Source organism: Pteropus alecto, unplaced genomic scaffold (genome assembly GCF_000325575.1).
Source record: "Pteropus alecto unplaced genomic scaffold, ASM32557v1 scaffold8, whole genome shotgun sequence".
In the NCBI taxonomy this organism is placed as follows: Eukaryota; Metazoa; Chordata; class Mammalia; order Chiroptera; family Pteropodidae; genus Pteropus; species Pteropus alecto.
The window spans coordinates 14,958,309-14,980,006 of record NW_006494609.1 but is presented as its reverse complement, the minus strand read 5'-3'; the positions used below and the strand labels follow the sequence as shown (position 1 = coordinate 14,980,006).

Below are 21,698 nucleotides of genomic sequence, written 5' to 3'. Positions count from 1 at the left end.
CAGTTGTCGCCTGGTTTAGCAGCCACCCCCTTGGCTAGCTCTGTGGCCACCTGGTAATTATTTCCAAAACAGTAGGACAGCTAACTCTCCATTTCCTAGAGATCTGGCAGCACAGGTGACCCAAAAATTTCCTTCCCGCAAATCTGGCGAAGGGCAGCTTGTCAGGCACAGAGCAGGGTGACTGAGACCCGAACAAGTCCCCCCACCCCTCCCACACCCCTCGACTTCCAGCGGCGGATAAAGTGGGCCTGTGATTGGCCGCAGGAGTTCCGGGTGGGGTGGGGGTCGCTGGTGGTCAGAGCCCCCTCGCCTGGCAATCGTGTGGGCCCAGGTAATCCTCAAGCCGGGGAACAGTGATGCGCCGGCAGAAGGGCACGGGAAGGCCCTTTAGGATTGAGCGGTGCGCAGAGGCCAGAGCACTGGTGTGGAGCCAGAGGCTGTGTCGCTTTGGGCCATCATTTGCCCAGTCATTTGCTGGGCCTCTGTAAAATGGAGATAAATACTAGCCACGGCCTCAAGGTGGACAAAAGAGATGTGAGAATGGTTTGAAACTATACAAATCTGAGATGATACAGTTATGTTTTGCTTCACACCTTCTGTGAAATGGGTGTGATAAGCAGAGCCTACTTCCTAGGGTGGTTTTGAGATCACACAGGTGAAGATCTTGCCTCGAAAGCTTTGCCCGGCCCTTAAGTGTTAGCTCTGAGTTTTCTTGTTACTGGTACAGTTATGTTGCAGCCTTCTGGGTACAGCTCACTCTGCAGGGAGAAAAAACTCGTGGAACAGGAAACAAAGAGTGGAAAACAGGTTTCATTCTCCCTAGCTGGCTGGTCTCAAACAAAATACCTTGCGTCTCCCAGTCTTAGTATCTCATGGGAAAAATGGAGATTATTATACCCACCACGCAAAGTTGTTATAAAAATTAAAATCAAATAACCACATGAATGAATCCAGCTCATGATAAGTGATTTTGGAGAAAAATGATACTGTATTTGAGTTATCTATTGCTGCATTACAAACCACTTCAGTAGATAGTGGCTTAAAGTAACAGTAGTCACCTATTTTGCTCATGAATCCGTGATTTGCGTAGGGCTTGGTGGAGATGGCTTATCTCTGCTCCTTGCAGCATCAGCTGGGGCTGGAGGATCTTCCAAAATCACAGGCTCATGTGGCAAGCCAGCTGATCCAGCTGGGGCCGTCAGCCAGGGTCTGGGTTCCTCTCAATGCGGGCAGGAGGTGGGAGCTGCCAGTCTCGTCAGACCTGGCCTCAGAAGCTGGCACAGCATCTTCCACTTTATTCTATTGGTCAGATAGTCACAGAACCCACCTGGATTCAAAGGGAGGGGACTTAGACCCCACTTTCAATGAGAAGAGTATCAAACGATTTCTAACCATCTTGAATCTACCAAAACTTGAACATCTTCCCTTTTGCTTTTTCCCTGAGTGCCATGGTAACAAATTAATTCATCTTTGCAAAGGATGTAGCTTTGCTCTAGAGGACCAGCAGAGATACAAATATCCATGCCTACGACCCTATCACAGAACCCACTGGGGTCGGGAGCAGTTTCTCGGCCTCGAAGGGCTGAGGGAGCAGGCATCCTACGTGGGGGCTGCTGTCGTGTCTGTTATCCTGGAACCTCTGAGGCTTCAGGCCCCAGCTCTGCCAACCCCATGCCTTTAAAACAAGAGGGAGAGAGTAATTTGGATTCAGAGAGCTAGATTTAGCAGGTAGCCCGGGCAGAGTGTCTTGGTCGCGAGCATCTCTGCAGCTCTCAGTTTCCTGGAAAAGTCTGTTTTTCAAGAGGATTGCTCCCTGAGTGTTTGGAGTTACTGTTGTCATACATTATTAGGTTATTAATTGATGAGTTGGAGCACTTGGGGTGGGGAGGCAGGAGACTGGTGGGGACAGCAGGTCTGGAGTCACCATGGCAACCTGCTGGCCTGTGGTTTGTGCTTTGGACATCAGAGCAGGAAGGACGCCCCAGGCAGCTCAGACCTTCTCAGTCCACAGACTCTCCAGAGACCTAAGTCTCTCTTTTAGCAGTAGGCTTCCGTTGTAATTAATTTTCACTCACTGCCACCCACCGCACCCTCAGAGTCAAAACCATCCCTCTTCCCGTTGCCTCATCCCATATCTTGACCGTCTCCTCCAGTCCGTTAGCTCCTAACTTCAATTTCGGCCACGCTGGCCTTCCACGTGGGCTGCAGAAATAAACGGAGTTTAGATTCATTTATTCATTCAAACATTCAACATAGTTTGGTTGTACATTTATTTGGGGCCAAACCACCATTCTCCCTGGCAGAGAACACACAGACCCAGCTTCTTGGTCCTGATGGAGTTTCCTGTGTAGAGGAGGAGGTGGGCCTCAGCAATTAATTATACAAATTCCCATGCATTGCACTGGCGACTATTCACACTCAGTTAATGCAGACCTTGACTTGAGTCCCAGCACTGCCTCTTACCAGGTGGGCCCAGTGTGATCACAAGGGTCCTTAGCAGTGGAAGAGGGGGACAGGAAGGCTGTAGTCAGAGAAGGAGATGTGACTATGGGAGAGGGACTCAATCTGCCACTGCCATCTTTAAGAATGGAAGGGGCCACAAGCCAAAGAATGTGCCAGAAGCCTCTTGAAGCTGGGAAAGGCAAAGAAGTCTATTTCCCTCTAAACCCTCCAGAAGGAATGCAGCTTTGCCAACTCTTAAATTTTAGCCCAGCGAGACCCACGTCAGACTTTTGATCACCAGACTGTCAGATAAGAAATTTGTGTCGTTTTAAGCCGCTAGGTTTGTGGTGATTTGTTCCAGCAGCAGCAGGAAACTCATACAGTGGTCCAGGAGTCAGAGCCTGTTCCCCAGCTCTGTGAACCCAGGCGGCTTGCTGGCGCTCTCAGAGCCTCAGCTGCCTCGCTTAGAAAACGGATAACCCTGCCTCACAGGATTGATGCAAAGGTGAAAACAGGAAACATTTGGACGGTCCCAGCACGGTACCTGATACGAAGCACACGCACCCAACACGGCAATGACTGCGCTTCTCGATCCTAGGTTGCTCCCATCTGTTCTCTAACTGCACCTGGGCGGCGGTGCCAGGTGCTTTGGGAGAATCTCTGCTGGTGCGGGTCCTCTTCTCGGTCCTTGAAGCCATGCTTAATTCACACCTGGACACTTTGGAACTTGTGACAACGCAGCACCTTGTGTTAGCTCCTCTGATGTCAGCCGAGCTGAAGCATAAGGCCTGGGGGGAAGCGACGGGCCTTCAAGATGTGTCCGTGAAGGTCCCCGCAGGCAAACGGCAGATGGCTCATGACAGAGGAGGCGTGACAATGGGAGCAGAGGGCAGGATGGAGCGACGCGAGAGGGACTCAATCTCCAGCCCTCCTGTCCCTCTCTTCCTGTACTTGTCAGCACCCTTGAGGAGCCTCCAAGGCTGTTACCCAGACCAGCCCCAACTCAGTAGAGTAGCCATGGGAGTAGGCAACGCGCCATAACGAACGGCTCAGCAAGTCGGCCTGCCCCTCCTCCACCCAGTCAGAGGGTAGGGTGGGACTTTCTAGACTGAGAGCGTGGTACTGTCACCACCACCGCCATCCTCGTCATCACCGTATCCTCGCTAATGCTTATCGGGAACCTACTAAATGCCAGGCACTTGCCGGACCTCATCTCCTTGATTCTCACAGAAGTTCCCTGGTTTTCCAGGAATGCGATTTCTCAAGGTCACGTAGCCAGACGGTGGCAGTGCAGGGACTTGACTTCCACAGGCTGGCCCAGAGCCTCTGCTCTTAACCTCCATCCCGGGACCACAGGATCGCTGCATGTGCTGGAGGACGTGCATGGTGCCACCAGCTCTGGGGTAACTCCCGAGCCCTCCCTATGATGACGCCCAGGCTGCCGAGACCTCTGGGGGCGGGGGCTGGTTGGTTTCTGAAGGCCTTGTGGCCCAGGGCCCCGTTGCCCTCAAAATAGCCTCCAGAGCAACTCAGAAAAGTCCACCAGCCCTTCGGAGCCCAGGTGCCTGGAGCAGATGTTTATGCTGGGAGCGGACGGGGACACTGTGGCTCAGTCTCGCCATCTGGGCTGCCATGCCGTGCTTCATGTCTGCCGTCACTGGGGCTGAGAGAAAGACGGAGAAAATGAATTCAGGTGGTAGGCCTGGCCCGACTTAGGCACTCGTGTCTTTCCAGGATGGAAGGAGCCAGAGAGATGGGCCCCGTGAGGTCACCGCATCCACAGGACTCGGGTGTTCTCACCCCTCACGAAATGCCCTCTTCTGCTTGGCGGCAGCTCCGAGGTTCTGCAACTTTGGACTTAAGGAGTAAAGTTTGAATAGGGGGAGGTGGGACAGGGAACTTCTCTTAAGGCTACGTTTTTATTACAAGCTACTTTCACTTAGTGGTAGGTTTAGTTGGAGAGGCTTGGAGTAGGAGTTGAGGTTATGGGGTCTCAAGGACCTCTCAGGCCATGCTTGATGCTTGGTGCCATTATGGTTTCTTGTCCTGTTTTAGATTAAAGGTAAAATCCTAGCACCAAAATAGAACACAGCCCAGGCTCATTTTTTCCCTTAATGAGTGGGCATTTCACAGAGGACATGGGCTCAGCCGATTTGAGTAAAGCTAAAGTCAGCTTCATCCTGGTTATAGTCCCAAAGGCCCAGTGGGGAGGGAAAAGAGGGAGTCCCTGGACCTGGAGAGAGGAGGGCTCCCTGTTCCAGGTGAGATAAGGTGGATACATATGGTCAGCAGAGGGGGCTGGGCAGCCTGGGGGCAGCTCGTAGGTCCCTTGGCGGGGGGTGACACAGTGCCATCTATGGTTCTTGCAGGTATAGACAGCGATGGTACAGATGGCCTGTGTGTGTGTGTCCTGTGAGGCTGGGCTGCCCAGGAGAGAGAGAGCCAGGGGTATTCTCTTTGGCTGGTGTGTCCTGGGGGAGGCCAGGCACTCCCCACGAAGTCGACCCTGCACTCCTAATCCACCCACCCTCTCACAGAACAACGGGGAAAGCCAGCCACATGCCGTAGCTCAGAAATAGCATCCGTGTCTACATGCACACCACTGCACTATAACAGGGCGCAGCCTTTTGCAGCAAGTAACTTAGGAGACCATTGAAAAAGGCCTGTGTGTAGCAGCATTTGCTTGGAGGGCTCAGGCCCTGCAGAGGGGGATTTTTCTTGGGACCCCTATCCACACAGTCCCCCAACAGGACTATAGCGATTCACTCTCCGGAGAAGACAGGTCCCACAGACCACCTAAAAGGGCAGGGAGCCCATAAGTCCTCAGTGACCCCGTGCACGGTGGGCTGCCTGGCTCCAGCAGGAGACTACCCCGGAGGGAGGGGCTTACGCCAAAATAGCAGGGCTCCTGAAGTCTGCGGATGTTTCTCTCGAATCACGGCTGTATGGTTTGGCTGTAAGACCCTGGCCAACAGCCTTTGCCACGGGGCCTGAGTTTCCCCACCTGTATGACAAGGAGGCTGGGCTAGGGAGCCTCCAGGGGTCCTGTCATCCCTGCCTTGAGGAGGGGATTCAGTAGATGCTCCTGAGCCAGGAGACCCCATGAGGCTCTCGAGTCCTGTGCTTGCTCCTCACCCAGGGGGCTACGCCGTCTGAAACATTCACACTGCCTTGTTCGTGGCCCAGAGCCCTTCTTGGGCACTCGCCAGCTCTGCGGAGCAGGATCCAGCTGCCTCCAGCACAGGCTTCTCCACTTGGCTGCCCCCTGGAATTGTCCAGAGAGCTTTTAAAAGCATTGGTGCCGGCACCTCACCTCCAGGAAGTGGGGTTTAATTCGTCTGGGGTGGGGACTGGGCATTGGTATTACTTTTCATAAGCTCCCCAGGTATTTTTTAAAGTACGTGCAACCCACTGAGCCAGATGTTGATTGCTCGTGGCTGCAGGGTGACAGTCTGGGGGCGGGAGTGGAAAGTTATCTTCCCCCGTCCTTCCTTGCCTGAGGTCCTGTGGTTCTCGCTGGGGTCTGTGGTATTATCTAGTTACCTGAGCAACAGCCTATCTGAGGGGCTCCAGCGAGGACTCCTGAAGCAGAGGTTCAACTGTCTGTTTCCTCTCCTGGTATCCGGTAGGTGATCAAAGGGGTTTGATGGGTAGAATTAGTGCACCTCGCTCCTCCTGCATCCCCCAAGTCCACAAGGTCCCCTGTCCCTAATTCAGGCTTTAGCATTCCCCGAAAGGTTGCTCCCTGCCTCTGCGGTATGTGGAAAGCAGACCTGTGCTGGAGGGAGCAGCATGCCGCCCTCATCCTGTGGCTGGCGAGTGTTCCTGGGCAACCGCCAGCCTGACACCAGATCGGACTGACGGACGGAGTTCACATGATTCTGCCTCAGCTCAGCAATGGGCAGCCTGCCTCCAGCTGCGGTTTTCTAGATCAAGCTGGGAGGCGCTGTCTGCAGGAAATCGCTAGAGGGGGAGCCACGTCCTGCCAGGCCGAGGAGCCTCCGGAGGGAGCCGGGCTGTTTGAGGTTGGAGGTGAGCAGAGTCACAGAGGACCCGGGATCCCCTCTGGGAGGACTCCCCTCCGCTGCTGCTCTCTGCCTGCTCCTCACCTGGCTGCAGAGACCATCGCCTTCCAGGGGACCGGAGGTTGAGCAGGTGGGTTTCAGTCCAGCTGTTTCCAAGCAGGATCATGACCCGTGGGAGGGTCGGGAAATCAGTTCAGTAGCTCATGAGCTGTATTTATAAAGACAGAATAAACGTGATCAGAGGGCGTTGCAAGTGGTAGGGTGAGCACTGCTGTGGGGAAGTTTGTTGCTGTGTGCATGCGTGTGTGTGCAGAATGTCTGTGTATGCTGGCTTACACTGTCAAGTGTATTTCTTGCTGCGGTCTATGGACAAAAGAGCTTCAAGGCAGAGAGCTGGGTTTTGGATTCAGATCCACCCGACTTACTGTGTGAACTTGAGCACCTGGATTAGCCTCTCTGGGCTTCAGGTTCTGTGAAATGGCTTAGTGGTGCCAACCCCACCGGACTCACAGCACCTCCGTGAGCTCAGATGGGATTGAACTTGGAGACAGTTATGAAGGCTTTAGAAATGAGATTGTCTCCTCGCTGTTGCTGGAATGAGGTTATCTGGGGGAAAGACAGGGACTGAGGAAAAATGCTGCCTGGTTTGTGCTCCTGCCCCAGAGGGAAATATCAACAGCCTCTGAAACAAACACTTTTAGGAAATGAAACAGACTTAAAGCCTGTGGAGGTTTGACCCGCTCAAGGAAGCGAAGCTGGACCTGCAGGAAACTCCCCACTCTTTGGGCTGAGGGCTCCCGCGAGCACAGCCTCCCTGGCACAGTGAGTCATTGTCTGTGGGTCCGTGTGCACCTCACAGAAGAGACAGATGACGGATTAAATCACTGTTTATGCGCCTGCTGTGCTCCAGCACGAGGCAGCTCCTCCTGGCTTGTAACATGCAAGAGGTCTTACCTTGCATCAAAGAGGCCCTCCCTTCCTTCCATTTGGGGCTTAATTTTTCTTAGTCATTAACATCCTCAGAGACATCTCTACGCTCTTGAGCAATTGTCTAAAGATTTGCTTTTAGGTGTTGGGTTGTCTGTGCATAGGCTCCGTTTCTTAGCTGGATGATAAAGTGTCTGAGGTAGATGCAGAGGCTCCTTGTGTTGATTCTTTGCCCCACCGCCCCCCACCTTGGGGAACCACAATCGGGCACACAGATTTTCTTCAGTGAGTGTTGAGGAAAGAATTGACCTGGCAGAGCCTGGTGGCCTTCGTGGTAGCATCCGTAAGGACTGGAGCCTGGCGAAGCCTGGAGGTAGAAGGTGCTGCTCAGTGACCATCGTGAAAAACAGAAAGAGAGCATGACATAAAGGAAAGCGTGGGCCCGTCTGAGTTCACAGCGTGGCCTACCGCATTGTACCTGTAGCGTCTTGAGCAGGTTGGTTCATCTCTCCGAGCCTCAGTGTTTCCGTCTGTAAAATGGGCGGATGTGACCGGTGGCGAGAGGTGTGCCCGGCTCGTGGAGAGCTCTCGGCAGGTAGGGCTTGTGTCCTTCCACTTACAGGACACTTTCGCATTTACTGCGTCCTTTGATTTTTGAGGAGCATGATTCCTCCGGAGACCTTGTAGAGGAAGGACACTCCTGGCAAGGTGTAGTTTCCACCTGGGGGTGCCTGTCCTCAGGGACAAGGCCTGGGTGAAAAAGCAGGACACTCTGAGCAGCTCAGGCAGCTTGAGCAGGTGCCAGGCTGCTGGAGAGGAGGCCACAGTGATTCTTGCTTGTCACCTGTCTGTTTCTATTAACGATATCTCCACTCTCCCAGCACCCAACCTCAAAACCCCTCACCCGTTTACCTATCTACCAGCCCATTTATTCATCTGTTCGTTAACCCATCCATCTATCCATCTACCCATCACCCGTCTAGCCATTCACATACCCACCCATTCAGCCATTTACACATCCACCCATCCACCCACCCATTCATCTATCTACCCATGTGCTCACATGTATCCATCTTCCCCCTCATCCGTCCAACTTCCCATCCACTTACCTACCCATCCACCCACCCACTTACCTCTCCACCCATCCATCCAACAAATAATTTATGAGAGCTTATAAGGACTAAGCACTGAGGAACATCTCAGGTTTGTCCCTGACTATTCTTCACTGTCCTAATTAGCTGTTACTACAGATTCTTGTTGTCTTCTCTCGGGCCATGCCCTCCTCAGACCTAGATCCAGTCAGGCCAGACTAGTTCCAGTTCCCCAAAGGTGCCCATTCTCTCTCTCTCAGATTTGGTCTGTCGCACGCATTGTTTCCACAGGCAGAAACTCCCCTCTGCCCAGGCAGCCCTTCCCCTTTTCCCTGGTCTTAGCATAACCTGCCGCTCAGGAAGGCTTTTCTGCCTGGGTTAGGTCACCTCTTATGAACTCCCTTAAAGTCCTGTGCTCTCCTTAGGAGCTGGTTCACTTAGCCTCTCCCCTCTCCCATGAGACCACAAGCAACTTGAGTTACAGTAGGGGCCAGCGTCCAGGGCAGTACCTTCCATATAATAGATTCTCAATAAGTGTTTGTTGGATAAATGAATAAGTGAATGGGAGTGTGGGTAGATGAATGGATGGGTGGATACATGGATGGATGGATTGACAGACGGACAGATGGAAGGACAAGTGGACAAATGGATGGACAGATTGATGGATAGACAGTCAGATGGATGATTGGAAAGCCGCTGGAAGTTTTGAAGCGGGAGCGATTGGTGAGACTCGTGTTTTGGAGGATGGCCTTGAGGGTGGCGAGATGGAGACAGGGAATCTGACAGGAGGCTGTGGCGCCGGTTCTGGGGAGGAAGTGCTGCCCAAAGCCACTCTGGGGCCCTGGCGAGGGAGCTGAAGAGGAGGAGATGGACGCGGGAAATACTTAGGAGGTGAAAATGGTAGAAAGTGGGTGTCATACGAAGGTGGGGGCAGAAGCTGAAGGCCAGTCATTCAACAGGAGGGCCTGGGCGGGCAGCAGACGCCGGGAAAATGTCGGGAGCAGGATGGCGCCCCGCCGGGCAGGTCCTGGGCGGAGGCAGGACGCCGAGTATGTCAGCCTTCTGCTTGGGGGAGGGCGATGAGATCCGGAGTCGTGACGCTGTAGATGGGGTTGAAACCATGAGGACGATACCATCCCATGGAGAGCGTGGCGTGAAGAGAACAAACCGACACTCGGTGTGGGCAGGAGGGATGCCCGAAGCACCGCGCGCTGACCGCCTTGCGTCGTCATCTGTGCGTGGGGCGTTCCTGTCTGACGAGACTGGAGGCTCCCTGAGGATGGGAGCCATGTCTTCCTGATCTCTAATGGGGTTGAAACCATGAGGACGATACCATCCCATGGAGAGCGTGGCGTGAAGAGAACAAACCGACGCTCGGGGTGGGCGGGAGGGACGCCCGAAGCACCGCGCGCTGACCGCCTTGCGTCGTCATCTGTGCGTGGGGCGTTCCTGTCTGACGAGACTGGAGGCTCCCTGAGGATGGGAGCCATGTCTTCCTGATCGCTAAGTCCCCATGCATAGTCTTGTGCTGCGAACACTGTAGATGCTCCACACATACACGGTGAATGCGACCCGGAGGTGCCGGACTGGGGGACAAGCCACTCCCTCTCTTTGGGCCTCAGTTTCCCTGTCCATAAAATGGGGACGATAACAAGGCGGTGGTAAAGATCAGACAAGAGGGCAGATGGGAAATGCTCTGTAAACTGTAAAAGGTTTTGCAAATACAAAGTGTAAATACTCTGACAGATTCAGTCACTATTTCCTGAAACCCTGAGTCAGGCTGTTGATCCCTCACGAGCTTCTGCTGGGTCCTAAGTTTGCCTTCTAGCCACCTGTGCTCCCTGGCCCCGGAATTCATGCAGGACACTTGATCAGGAGCGAAACCCCAGACCCTCTAGACCTTTGAGTCTGTTGCAGCTGGTTAATGGGCCAGCAGCACCAGCAGCACCTGGGAGCTCGTGGCAAATTCTCCAGCCCCACCTCATACCCATTGAGTCAGAAACTCCAGAGATGAGGCTCAGTAATCTGTTGTAACAAATCCCCCAGGTGACTCAGATGTACTTAAGCTCAAGAACTACTGCTCTATAACAGGAGTTCCAAACTCCTGGGCCACGGACCGGCAGTGGTCAGTGACCTGTTAGAAACTGGGCCACACAGCAGGAGGTGAGCGGTGGGTGAGCAAAGCTTCATCTGTATCTGCAGCCGCTCCCCAGCGCTAGCATCACGTCTTCAGCTCCACCTCAGATCATCAGGCATTAGATTCTCATAGGAGCACCGGTCCCTGGTGCCAAAAAGGTTAGGGACCGCTGCCTTAGAATACCAAAATCTGCCTTTTGCTCCAAAGTGAACCTAGGCGGTACTTTAAACATAGCAAATGTCCCTTCTTTGCCCTGCAGGCTTGACTATTTGTGACTTTGGTTGCCAGAATTCACTTATTGTTGGCCTAGGAAAGAGGAAGCGACAAGCCTTTGGCCCAGCCCACCGCATATATGCATATACTCATCACTGGGAAACAACAGGCTTCCAGCCCGGTGACTCTCACCGAATTCTTAAGACCTGACAGGACGTGTTTCGCTGTGGCTTCCTTTGCCCTGTCTTGTTGGCACCCGGGGCCCTATGTGTATGAATGAATTTTATCTTCCCGCGGGTGGATTTTATCTGTCCCGTGAAGAACCTGAGGTCAATTCCGAGACCCAGTCGATCCTGGGCGGGTGCCCCTGGGGACAGTTTGGGGACCTGTGCTGCTGCTGCCTTCCTCGTGTGTAAGCCACGTGAACTGTTTGGCCCCACAGGTGCGGGCTGGGGATTCGTGGATAGGAGAGCCAGCGAGAGGGAGATGAGTGGGGCCCAATTCTGACTCACGGAACTGTGGGCAGAGTTTAGGGATCATGAGTCTCAGCTGCCCCTTCTTCTCTTCCTCTCACTGTCAAAACATATAAGCAAAAACAAACCAAAACAAAGCAAAAGCAAAAAACAAGAAACCCCCCTGTGCACTCTTAGTGGGAATGTAAATCAGTGCAGCCACTGATTTATAGCCACTGTGGAAAACAAAATGACAGTTCCTCAAAACATTAAAAATAGAATTACCATATGATCCAGCAATTCCATTTCTGGGTATATACCCGCCCCTTCCCAAAAAAACAAAAAACAAAAAACTGAAAGCAGTGACTCAAATAGACGTTTGTACACCCATGTTTGTAGCAGCTTTATTTGCAATAGACAAAAGGTTGAAACAACCCAAATGCTTATTTAACAAATGAATGAAAAAACAAAATGCAGTATATGCATATAAAGGAACGCTATTCGGCCTCAAAACAGAAGGAAATTCTGACACATGCTACAACATGGATGACCCTCGAGGACATTATGCTAAGGGAAATATACCTGTTGCAAAAAAGAAAAATACTGTATAATTCCACTTATGTGGGGTACCTAGAGCAGTCACATTCATAGAGACGGAAAACAAGATGGCGGTCGCCAGGGGCTGGGGGAGGAGGCAGTGGGAAGTTGGCGTTTACTGGGGACAGTTTCAGTTTGGGATGATAAAGGGAGTTCTGGAGATCGATGGTGGTGACGGTCGCACAACAATGTGCATGTACTTAATGCCAGAGAACTCTACCCTTAAAAATGGTGAACGTGGTAAATTTTATGTTACATACATTTAACCACAATTGAAAACAAAAACAAGCAGCACCCCCTCCACAGCCATCACTGAAATTCCAGGCCTGTGTCTGGAAAGGATGAGAGGTGAGCCCGACTGGGATTCCTAGATTTCCGGGGACTGAGAGGTTGGGGGTGAGTCTCAGGTGGGGACTGGACGGGTCAGGGAGGTGGCGCGGAGCAGGGAGACCTGGACACTAACACTCACGCTTCCTTCCTCAGACAGGCTTTGGGCAAGTCGCTTTCCCTTTGAAACCTCAGTTTCCTCACTTGTAAAATGGAGAGGTAGCATTCACTTATGCCTTCCAGAAGCATCCATGAAAGCCTGTGACGTGCCAGGCACCAGGCCTCTGCCCTCTTGGAATTTACATCTTCGTGGAAGAGTCAGATCATCAACGGGCAGAGAAGTAAATAAACATGAAAAATCTCGGATAGTGAGGAGAGCTCTGTGGAGCAATCAAATAAGATGAGGTGATGGTGACTGGGGAGGGGGCTACTTAAGCGGGGTGGTCAGGGACGTTCTCACGAGGAGGTGACGTTTAAGCTGAGATCCGGCAGAAAAGGTGTCCATCCTGAGGTGGAGGCACAGGTCGGGGAGGGCAGTGGGCGGCACTTCAGAGACACAGTGGCTAATGCAGAGGCCCGAGGCAGGAGGGAGGCCGGTGACCAAGGCCGGCGTGGCTGGAGTGTGGTGCTGATGGGCAAGATGTGGGCAGCTGGGGTCAGATCACGTTGGGCCTTGTAGGTCCCATGAAGAATTTGGGTTCTGCCCCAGGTGTGATAAGAAACGGTCTCTGTGGGTTTTAAGCAAGGAAGAGGAGGATGTGGTCTGCATTTTAGGTGCTGGGCGGATAATGGGCCAGGCCCTGAGTGGGAGAGCTGGCATGGGCCGTGGAGGGAGCCACGGGAATCGGAGTGAGAAGGGGGTAGCTTTGGACCAGACCCATCTCTCACCCGTCTTAGAGACTCTTATGAAAGCTACAGGCCCTTTCCCCAGGAAAAAATGCACATACTTATATAAGATGGAGCATTTGATTTCCTGGGAACCCCTCAAGTTTATCCTCCACAAACCCCAGAACTGCAGCTGTGGGGCTGATGTCTCTGAGCCCTTTCTCAGCATGCTGTAGCCACATCCAGACTGAGCCAGGCTCAGGTGGCCACAGAGCTATGCAGGAGCCTCTACAGGGCCGGTCGGTCGGAGGTTGGGGGGCAGAGGGGGCTGGTCAGCAGGTGCTGAGATGTATATAGGTCATGAACTCTGAGTGATTTATCTTCTGGTGGGACAGTTCTAGCCTGACTATGGTGAAGAGAGAGCAAAGGGCAGGGGTGATCTGCTGATAGCACAAAACAGCCTAATTCAGACCCCACTCATTCAGAATTTGCAACCATACAGACCGTGCATTCTCAAGGAGGAGGTGAAAGTTGGTTCCTGGGTGGAGTGAAAAAAGCTGAGATGTTATAATGATTTGTCACCTTCTAAAGGGTCATTGTACATAAACAGATATGCAGTCTACCTGGGGTATTAAAATTTCATGGAGTGGGTGGGTACGAAAAAAATGTCTAAAAATGCTCCTTAGGAGGATGAAGGATGATTATGGGGCGGGGGTTGGGGGGGGGAAAGGGTTGAAAAATCCTGATTTAGTGAGAGTTTTCATCTGAACCAGAAGTGTCAAATCAGTAGAGCAGCTCAGGCTTTTCATTTTGATACGTTCATGTATAAAGTAGGCTTACATAACAACAAAAAGGTTATTCTGTCTTGCTCAAAGGTACTTGTATATATGGCATTTTCTTTGTTATCAATAATGAAGTTTTCACTGACGTGAGCGGCATTACCATCTCTCACTCGGCCTCTTTGCCGCTGGGACAACGATGCCGTGCACTGTGACGCCCACCATCTCATGTGGCCCTGACGCTGACCCCGAGGGCAGGCGTTTTTATCCCCAATTACAGATGAGGAAACTGAGGCTCAGAAAGGGCAAATGGCTTGCACAGCCTGTAAGCAGCTGCCCCTGGCCTGGTGCTCACGTCTGTCACTGCCTGTCGCCCCGTGCTGGGTCCCCAGGCTCTGTGGAGGAGAAGGGAGGTGGCACCTGCTGACGGGCACCCAGGAATCCAGGCAGTGCCCCGGGGGGAGGCTCAGCCTTGGCTTCTCGCCAGAGCATGCTGGCAGGTGGGCAAGGTTGCGCCTCTTCCGAGCTGTCTGGAGAGGCCCCCAGAAGGGGCTGTGGCCTCGCGGTTGATTGACCTGGTACATTCCCATGAGTAAGCAGGAAAAAAGTGAATGACACTTAGAATAGTAGAATGGCCAGGACTTTACCGTCGTGTGTAGGTTGTAATTGATCCTTACTTCCAGCTTCCCTCTAGAGCTGGGCTCAGGACGAGCTGTGCTCACAGGACCTCCAGGCCTTACGTGCTGAGCTGAAGGACCAGGAAAATAAATGAGAGACAGGAAGCCAGGGGAGGAGGACGGGGAGACGTAAATCACGTTTCGATATCCTAGCTGTGTTGGAGCTTGTTGGCTGGCTCATCTGCTAAATTAAATGTGACGCTTGGAACAGTGTCTGACACACAGTAAGCGCTATACAAATGTTAGCTCCTATTTTTTTAAGCCTTTCCTGCCTTTGACTTTCAGGGGCTCACCCCACCAAGGAGGCCCAGCCCCTGAAACGGCTCGAACCACATCCTATAAACAAGATGGCCGCAGAGAGACAGGCCCACATCCTGAGCCCATGAGGGGCGAGGCCTCTTCGGGCCCAAAGATGGGCAACATCACTGCAGACAACTCCTCGCTGAGTTGTGCCATTGACCACACCATCCACCAGACGTTGGCCCCGGTGGTCTACGTCACGGTGTTGGTGGTGGGCTTCCCCGCCAACTGCCTGTCTCTCTACTTCGGCTACCTGCAGATCAAGGCCCGCAACGAGCTGGGCGTGTACCTGTGCAACCTGACGGTGGCCGACCTCCTCTACATCTGCTCGCTGCCCTTCTGGCTGCAGTACGTGCTGCAGCATGACGACTGGGCCTACGGGGACCTGTCCTGCCAGGTGTGCGGCATCCTCCTCTATGAGAACATCTACATCAGCGTGGGCTTCCTCTGCTGCATCTCCATCGACCGCTACCTGGCCGTGGCCCATCCCTTCCGCTTCCACCAGTTCCGCACCCTGAAGGCGGCCGTCGGCGTCAGCGTGGTCATCTGGGCCAAGGAGCTGCTGGCCAGCGTCTACTTCCTCCTGCAGGCGGAGGTGGTGGAGGACGAGAACCGGCACCGCGTCTGCTTCGAGCACTACCCGCTGCAGCCGTGGCAGCGGAGCATCAACTACTACCGCTTCGTGGTGGGCTTCCTCTTCCCGCTCTGCCTGCTGCTGGCTTCCTACCGCGGCATCCTGCGGGCCGTGCACCGCAGCCACGGCACCCAGAAGAGCCGCAAGGACCAGATCCGGCGGCTGGTGCTCAGCACCGCCGTCATCTTCCTGGCCTGTTTCCTGCCCTACCACGCGCTGCTGCTCGTGCGCAGCCTCTGGGAGTCCAACTGCGAGTTTGCCAAGGGCGTCTTCAACACCTACCACTTCTCCCTGCTCCTCACCAGCTTCAACTGTGTGGCGGACCCCGTGCTCTACTGCTTCGTCAGCGAGACCACCCACCGGGACCTGGCCCGGCTCCGCGGGGCCTGCCTGGCCTTCCTCACCTGCTCCAGGACCCGCGGGCCCAGGGAGGCCTATCCACTGGGCGCCCCCGGGGCCTCTGGGGGAAAAAGCAACGAGCCCGAGTTGTTAACGAAGCTCCACTCAACCTTCCAGACCCCTGACTCTCCTGGAGGGGCAGGGTCCCCCACGGCCGGGCTGGCCTAGCTGGGGTCACCCACGTGTGGGGTGAAGTGAGGCCTGAGCTTGCTGGCTGGCTGCCGCCCGCTTTGCCAAGTGCAGGTGCCTCTTTCTGCTGGAGGGAACAAGGGGCCAGGGCCACCGAACCGGGGGCCTGGGCTGCAGCAAGACCTCTCTGGCCCCAGGGAGCCTGCTGTGGCTTGCAGAGCCTGATGGGGCTGCCGAGGGTAGGACCAGCGCCGTCAGCCCCCGCTGTCTTCTGTGGCAGGCCGGGCCGCTGGCGGGCAGAAGACAGAGAACCGCCACCTCCCGGAGGTCCTCAGAGAGAAGCTGGGGTGGGGGTGGGGTACGCAGTGTGGGGACATCGGGAGAGGAAGATTGGGAGATGGGCTGGGTGCTTGGGTGTGCCAGGGCCACTCAAGGGCCTCCGGTGTCGTCGTCACAGATGGCACCTATGCAAACGCACCTGTGTGGCCTAAGGAGGTGACACACTGGTTGGATGGGGAGAAGGAAGTTGGAGGGGCATTTGGGGCACTAGGAATGTGCATGGGGGGACAGTGAGGGGAATGACAGGCAGAGGAGAGACCCCAGTTCCAGCCATGTCGCAATTTCACAGGGAGAGTTGAGCAGAATCCCGAAGCGTCAGGGCTGATGGAAAACAAATCTCGGGGCTCCCTGGGGCAATGTCTGGGGTCCTTTAGAAAGTCAGTCCTGAGGCACAAGTGTCAGGACAGACCTAAAGCCAGGGTGTTTAATCGGGCTCCCTGCACACAGATTCCTCCCTATTACTGTTCTGTTTCCATGTGCCCCGGAGCGCCAGACTCGCAGGCCTGGGAGTGTGTGCGCTCATGGTTAACGTGCCAGGCTCTCCACGGCAGCTGTGGGCCAAGACGCCGAGGTGAGGGCATGTGACTCTCGGCAGTGACCCCCCACCTGGGCCTCTTCCTCCGTCCCCTGCTGCACCCACTATGGAGCGTCTAGCGGTCTCACAGAGGAGCATGGCATTCTTCCCGAGGTCCCAGGGACAACAAAACAAACAAAACGGAGATGCATTCTCTGGCACCTCTCAGCCCAAAGCTCCACTATGGTTAAAACAGCCCCTGTGGCAGAGAGGAGGTGGCCCCAGGCTCACCTTGTCTCCTTCGTTCTCCAGCACGGCTCCTCCGCCAGATGTCCACCTCACACACCTGGAGAGTGACAGTGGGCCCGCGGGCTGTGTGTAGCCCAGGCTACCAACCGCCACCTTTTGTCCTGTCCTGGAAGGCGGGGTACGGGCTCAGCTCTCCTGCCCCTCTGTGCTGATCAGGTCGAGCCCCTGCCCTGGTGAACATACCAAGGACCAGAATTGCTTATCGCTGCTCCGGGGACCTGCCCATCTTAACGGAAGTGCTAGCTCTCCGGATGTGCTGGTCGACGGGTAGGGCCGGCTCTGACTCCCCTGAGACTCGTGTCCTCACAGCCAAGGGATAGGTGGGACAAGGACAGGGAGGTAGAAGCTGGCATCAGAACATTTCAGAAATCTGCTAAAAAGAGGGCCAGGGAGAACATTTCCAATCTCTCTTCCCCTCTCTTCCCCGCTCTCCAAGAGGTAGATTTACCCTGCATCCCCTAACCCTCTCAACAGGGGTGCCCAGTGGCAGAGAGCCCAGGCTGGATTGTCCTAGAGAAGTGGGGTCCCAAGGCTATACTTGGCTTTGACTCAGCAGCACCTGCCCCAGCTGCTTATAGAGGGCCTGCCATAACCTGAAGAGGCTGGAGGAGGAAGTGACTCAGAGGAGGGAGTCTGAAGGTGGCTGAAATGGCCACACAGCCAAGAAAAGCCCATCCAGCCCCAGCCCAGGATCTGGTACTGCTTGAGTCCTCTATGGCTCCTCATTCCCAATTCCCCTCTATTTTGACCTTAGACTTGAGTGTGCCCACTGGGATGGACTGGGATGGACTGGGATGAGCTGAGGGCGGTTCCACTTACTATCAAGAGTTGTATTTTTGTATTGTCCTCTCTTTTATGCCAAGTGTGTGTGCGTGTGTTGGACTGTGCAATGGATTTATGTAGCAAACTGGAGTCTCCAAATAAAACACAGCAACCAGCCACAGCAGGTGTGCGAGGCAGTCCTTACGGGGAAGGAGGGTCTTCTAACCCCAGGGAGATCCAGGGGCCCTTGAAATGCCCAGTGGAGTCAGCAAGGCCCAGGATTGACTTTCTCATGGAAAACTTGAACAGAGCAATTGGGGGGTTCACTCTTGATCACCCAGCAGTGTCCAGGAAGGATGGAGCCCTCAAGTGCAGTAGGGTCTTCCCTTCCTCCTCTTGAGATTCATAAAGTGTCTTCAGCTCTTCAGGGACGTGGCCACCTCCCCTGTGAGGGCAGAGCCCAGCCCTGTGGTTTGCAGAATGTCACTCCTTCTGTCCTTGGCAGAGCCCAGCCCTGTGGTTTGCAGAATGTCACTCCTGTCCTTGGACATGTGACCCCTTTACCAAGTAGCTGCTCCCCACAGTGAGGGAGGGCTTGACCAGACCCTCCTCACCAGGGAGGATTGCCAAAGCCAGAAGGCCTGTTGCAGCCATCTCTTGGGGGCTGTCCACACTGCTTGGGTCTGGTTTTGGGACGCCCACATCTGCTGACCAGAGTTTTTAGGCTGGAGCATCTTCTCGATAGCGGCAGACTCCATGTTTACCGCTAAGGATTAAGTGCATCATATTAAATGTAAATTTGGTTCTGGTCACTTAATCCCTCTCTGGGTCAGATTCCCGAAGTGTTCTGGAAGAGTCATTCCTTCTTCCAAACAGACTGAGGACATTATTGGCATCTAAGACTCCTTTCTCTCTGAGGGAATAGGTGGAGGAAAAGATCCATCTGGTTTGGTCTGAGGTGGCAGTAGCTTTCAGATTCCTTTCTTATTCACCAGTATTGCTTAGCAAGATAAGGCTCATCTTCCTGTTTACGCTCAGTGGTCTGTGGGTTGGCCAGACAAGAGTGGGAGAAATTTTCAGCACAGAATACATCTCCATCTGCTTTTCTCCTCTGGCTGGTACAACGAAGAGAGAGCCAGAATCTGGCCCTCCCGGTTCAAAGCTTTTCAGAAGAACCTGCAGCTTGCAGCTGGTGATCCTGCAGTTCCCAGGATTTCATCTGGCAAGACAATGGTCTTTGATGGCAATCACCCTGGGGCCAAAATGGTGCCCAGCGCTCTAAGGAAATGGTGGGATTCTACTTTCATTCACTTTAACTACTATCAGAAGGACACTGTGAGATTAGACAAGATATCAGCTCTGGAATGTGTCGTAGAAGACATGATTTCCAATTCTCTCTCCATGAATTATCCCATGTATATCCCCAAAGTAATGGTCCAATTCCTCTACAAATACCACCAATGACAGCAGTTTGCTACTCCCCAAGACAAATCATTCCAAGGTTGGGCAGACTCCTAATGAGCCAAAGTGAAACCACTTTTCCCACTGGCTTTTGTTCTGGCCTCTGGAACCATGTGGCTCTACAGGTACTGGGCTTTGCAGATGACTCTCATACCTGACATAGTTTGTGTCAGACAAGGCTGGATTGTATTGCAGTATATACTCGCCAGGTCAATGCCTTAAAACAATAAAAGTTGATCTCCTTTTCATGCAAAGTCCAATGAACGGCTCCTTGCTGACAAGTCTTTTTCCAAATGATGGCAGTGATTCAGGATGGCAGGATCCTTCCATCAAGAGGTCCAATCCTCTTGGGGTCCTCTCTTTCCATCCACACAGGTAGAGGAAGCTGCACAGAGAATCTCACAGGGTGTTTGGCTAAGTCTGGAAGTGATTGATATCTCTGCTACTCACATTCCACTGGCCAGACCCCAGTCACATGGCCCTACCTTACTGCAAGGGAGGCTGGGAAATGTAGTTTTCCTCTATGCAGGAAGAGGAAGCAGAATTGGTGAGCATCTGGTTACTTTCTGACAGCTCTTCAAGCCACCTCCACTAAACAGGTTTTAAGCGTTCACTTTCCTGTACCTCATCTTAACAAAACTCACTTCTTCAAATGTGATGCTTGGATCTGAAGCGACACTGTCTGACCTGCCCAAGGAGGAGGGGACCATTTATTTACCTCGCTGTGCTTCTATTGATGCATTGGCTTTCCTGGCAAACACATCACACCACTGACATTGGCTTTATGTGAATTGCTGGTAAGCCACATCTTCTCCATCCTACCTAGAGCAGTGGTCTTTTGAATCTGAGTTAGATTTTGATGTGGAGCCAGTGGAAGCCACATAGAATGGGTGACAAGTAGTAGAATGCAGTGGGCTGGACTGAGGTGGGGCTGGCAGTCAGCAGGGCACATGCAATGAGGCAGGAAATTCCTCAGAGAAAAGCCTGGCCCAGCTGAGCGATGGGGCAGCACTCGGCCTGAGGACAGCCAGGAGCCAAGGAGACCTGACCCCCTTAGCTGGCTTGCTTGCCTTCGAGTCTCACCTGCAGGGTCTGTGCAGCATGCGCACCGAGTGCACGACGTGCCCAAGGTCTCTGGCCCACCCTCGAACACCAACAGAGCACCCCAGGCACTGTTTACCAGGTTCACCCCACCTGACATCCCTGGAAACGTCCAGGGACGCTCGCATGCCCTACAAATCCATCCTGGTGGATGCCCCAGCCCATCTCCAACCCTGCCATTCCCTATACAAGGACAAGGTCACCTCTCGTTCCCCTGTAACCAGCTTTCCCAGGTTACAGCCATGCTCACCATGCCATCCCACGTACGGACACAAGCCCTTCCCCAAAGCAAAGCCAAGACCAAGGACAAAACGAAGCAAAAGTTTACTAAAGGCCTAAGCAGGAATCAGATTGTGGAAGAAGAAAGAATTAAAACTCTGCCCTGGAGGACCTTGCTAAGGGGTCCTCTGGCCGTCCCTTGCACTTCGCCCCTGCTGCAGGGCCACAGGCCTACCTCTCCCCACAGAGGGGCCTTCAGATGCCTCAGGGCTTGGACCCCTATGCTCAGCCTTCTCTGGACTCCACCTGGGTCTCAGCCTCTTTCCCAAACAGCTTAATCATTTCCTCCATAAACTTCTGCCCACAGTGAAGATAACCTATTACATGATCATGCCTCAAACTTCCCCATGCTGCAACAGAATTCTGCTATTACTATTGCAAAACCAAAGGCCCATTAGTGACTTCCCCTAAAAATGAGTCAGAAGGGTGCTGGCAGCTTCACCAGAGTGATGTTTTCTCTCTTCTAGCCATCAAGACTTCAAAAATTCCAGGGTCCCCTCTCAACCAGAGGCCCCCATTACATGGAGCTCTGCAGTCTCAAATCAGGGACAAAAATCGTTAAGTAGAGGAGACCCGGCCAGTGGAGCTTAGAGCTGGGGTGGGTTAAAGGGGCTGTGAGAAGTGGCAGCTGGAGCTCATTACGGTGGGTACCAGCCCTGATGCCACGCCAGCGGAACAGACTGCAGGTGGGGACGCCCCACCAGAATGACAAAGGGAAGTATGGACAGTCCCAACCTCAGTTACTTCTGGCCAGGGGCTTCACACAGCCCTGTGTAGGGAGCACGGGGAGTTAACCCCAGGTTATTTTACTGTGCACTTAGGTTTGACTGTGGATTGTACAACTAGAGGTAATTTCTATAGCATGGGTTCTAGACTTTACAACTGATGCCCCTTAAAGAATCAAACTAGACATGTTTAAGAAAATAAAACTAAGCAGCCTCTATAAATATTTGGGGCCCTAGCTGGGAAACAGGAATGC

At 53.5% G+C, this 21,698-nt stretch overlaps 1 protein-coding gene across 2 annotated transcripts in view; it reads left to right on the top strand.

The window, feature by feature from the left end:
- The window catches only part of GPR68 (G protein-coupled receptor 68), an 18,504-nt gene extending 449 nt beyond the window's left edge, over nt 1–18,055 (top strand). The window contains exons 1-2 of one of the 2 annotated variants that reach the window (XM_006925527.3): nt 5,988–6,597; nt 14,778–18,055. In XM_006925527.3, coding sequence (XP_006925589.1) covers nt 14,875–15,993 — 1,119 coding nt within the window. In that variant the 5' untranslated portion in view covers nt 5,988–6,597; nt 14,778–14,874 and the 3' untranslated portion in view covers nt 15,994–18,055. Of the gene's footprint in view, nt 1–5,987; nt 6,598–14,777 lie in introns of those variants that run through there. The other variant, XM_015599560.2, reaches the window with a different exon arrangement.
- Nucleotides 18,056–21,698: the final 3,643 nt, after the last annotated feature.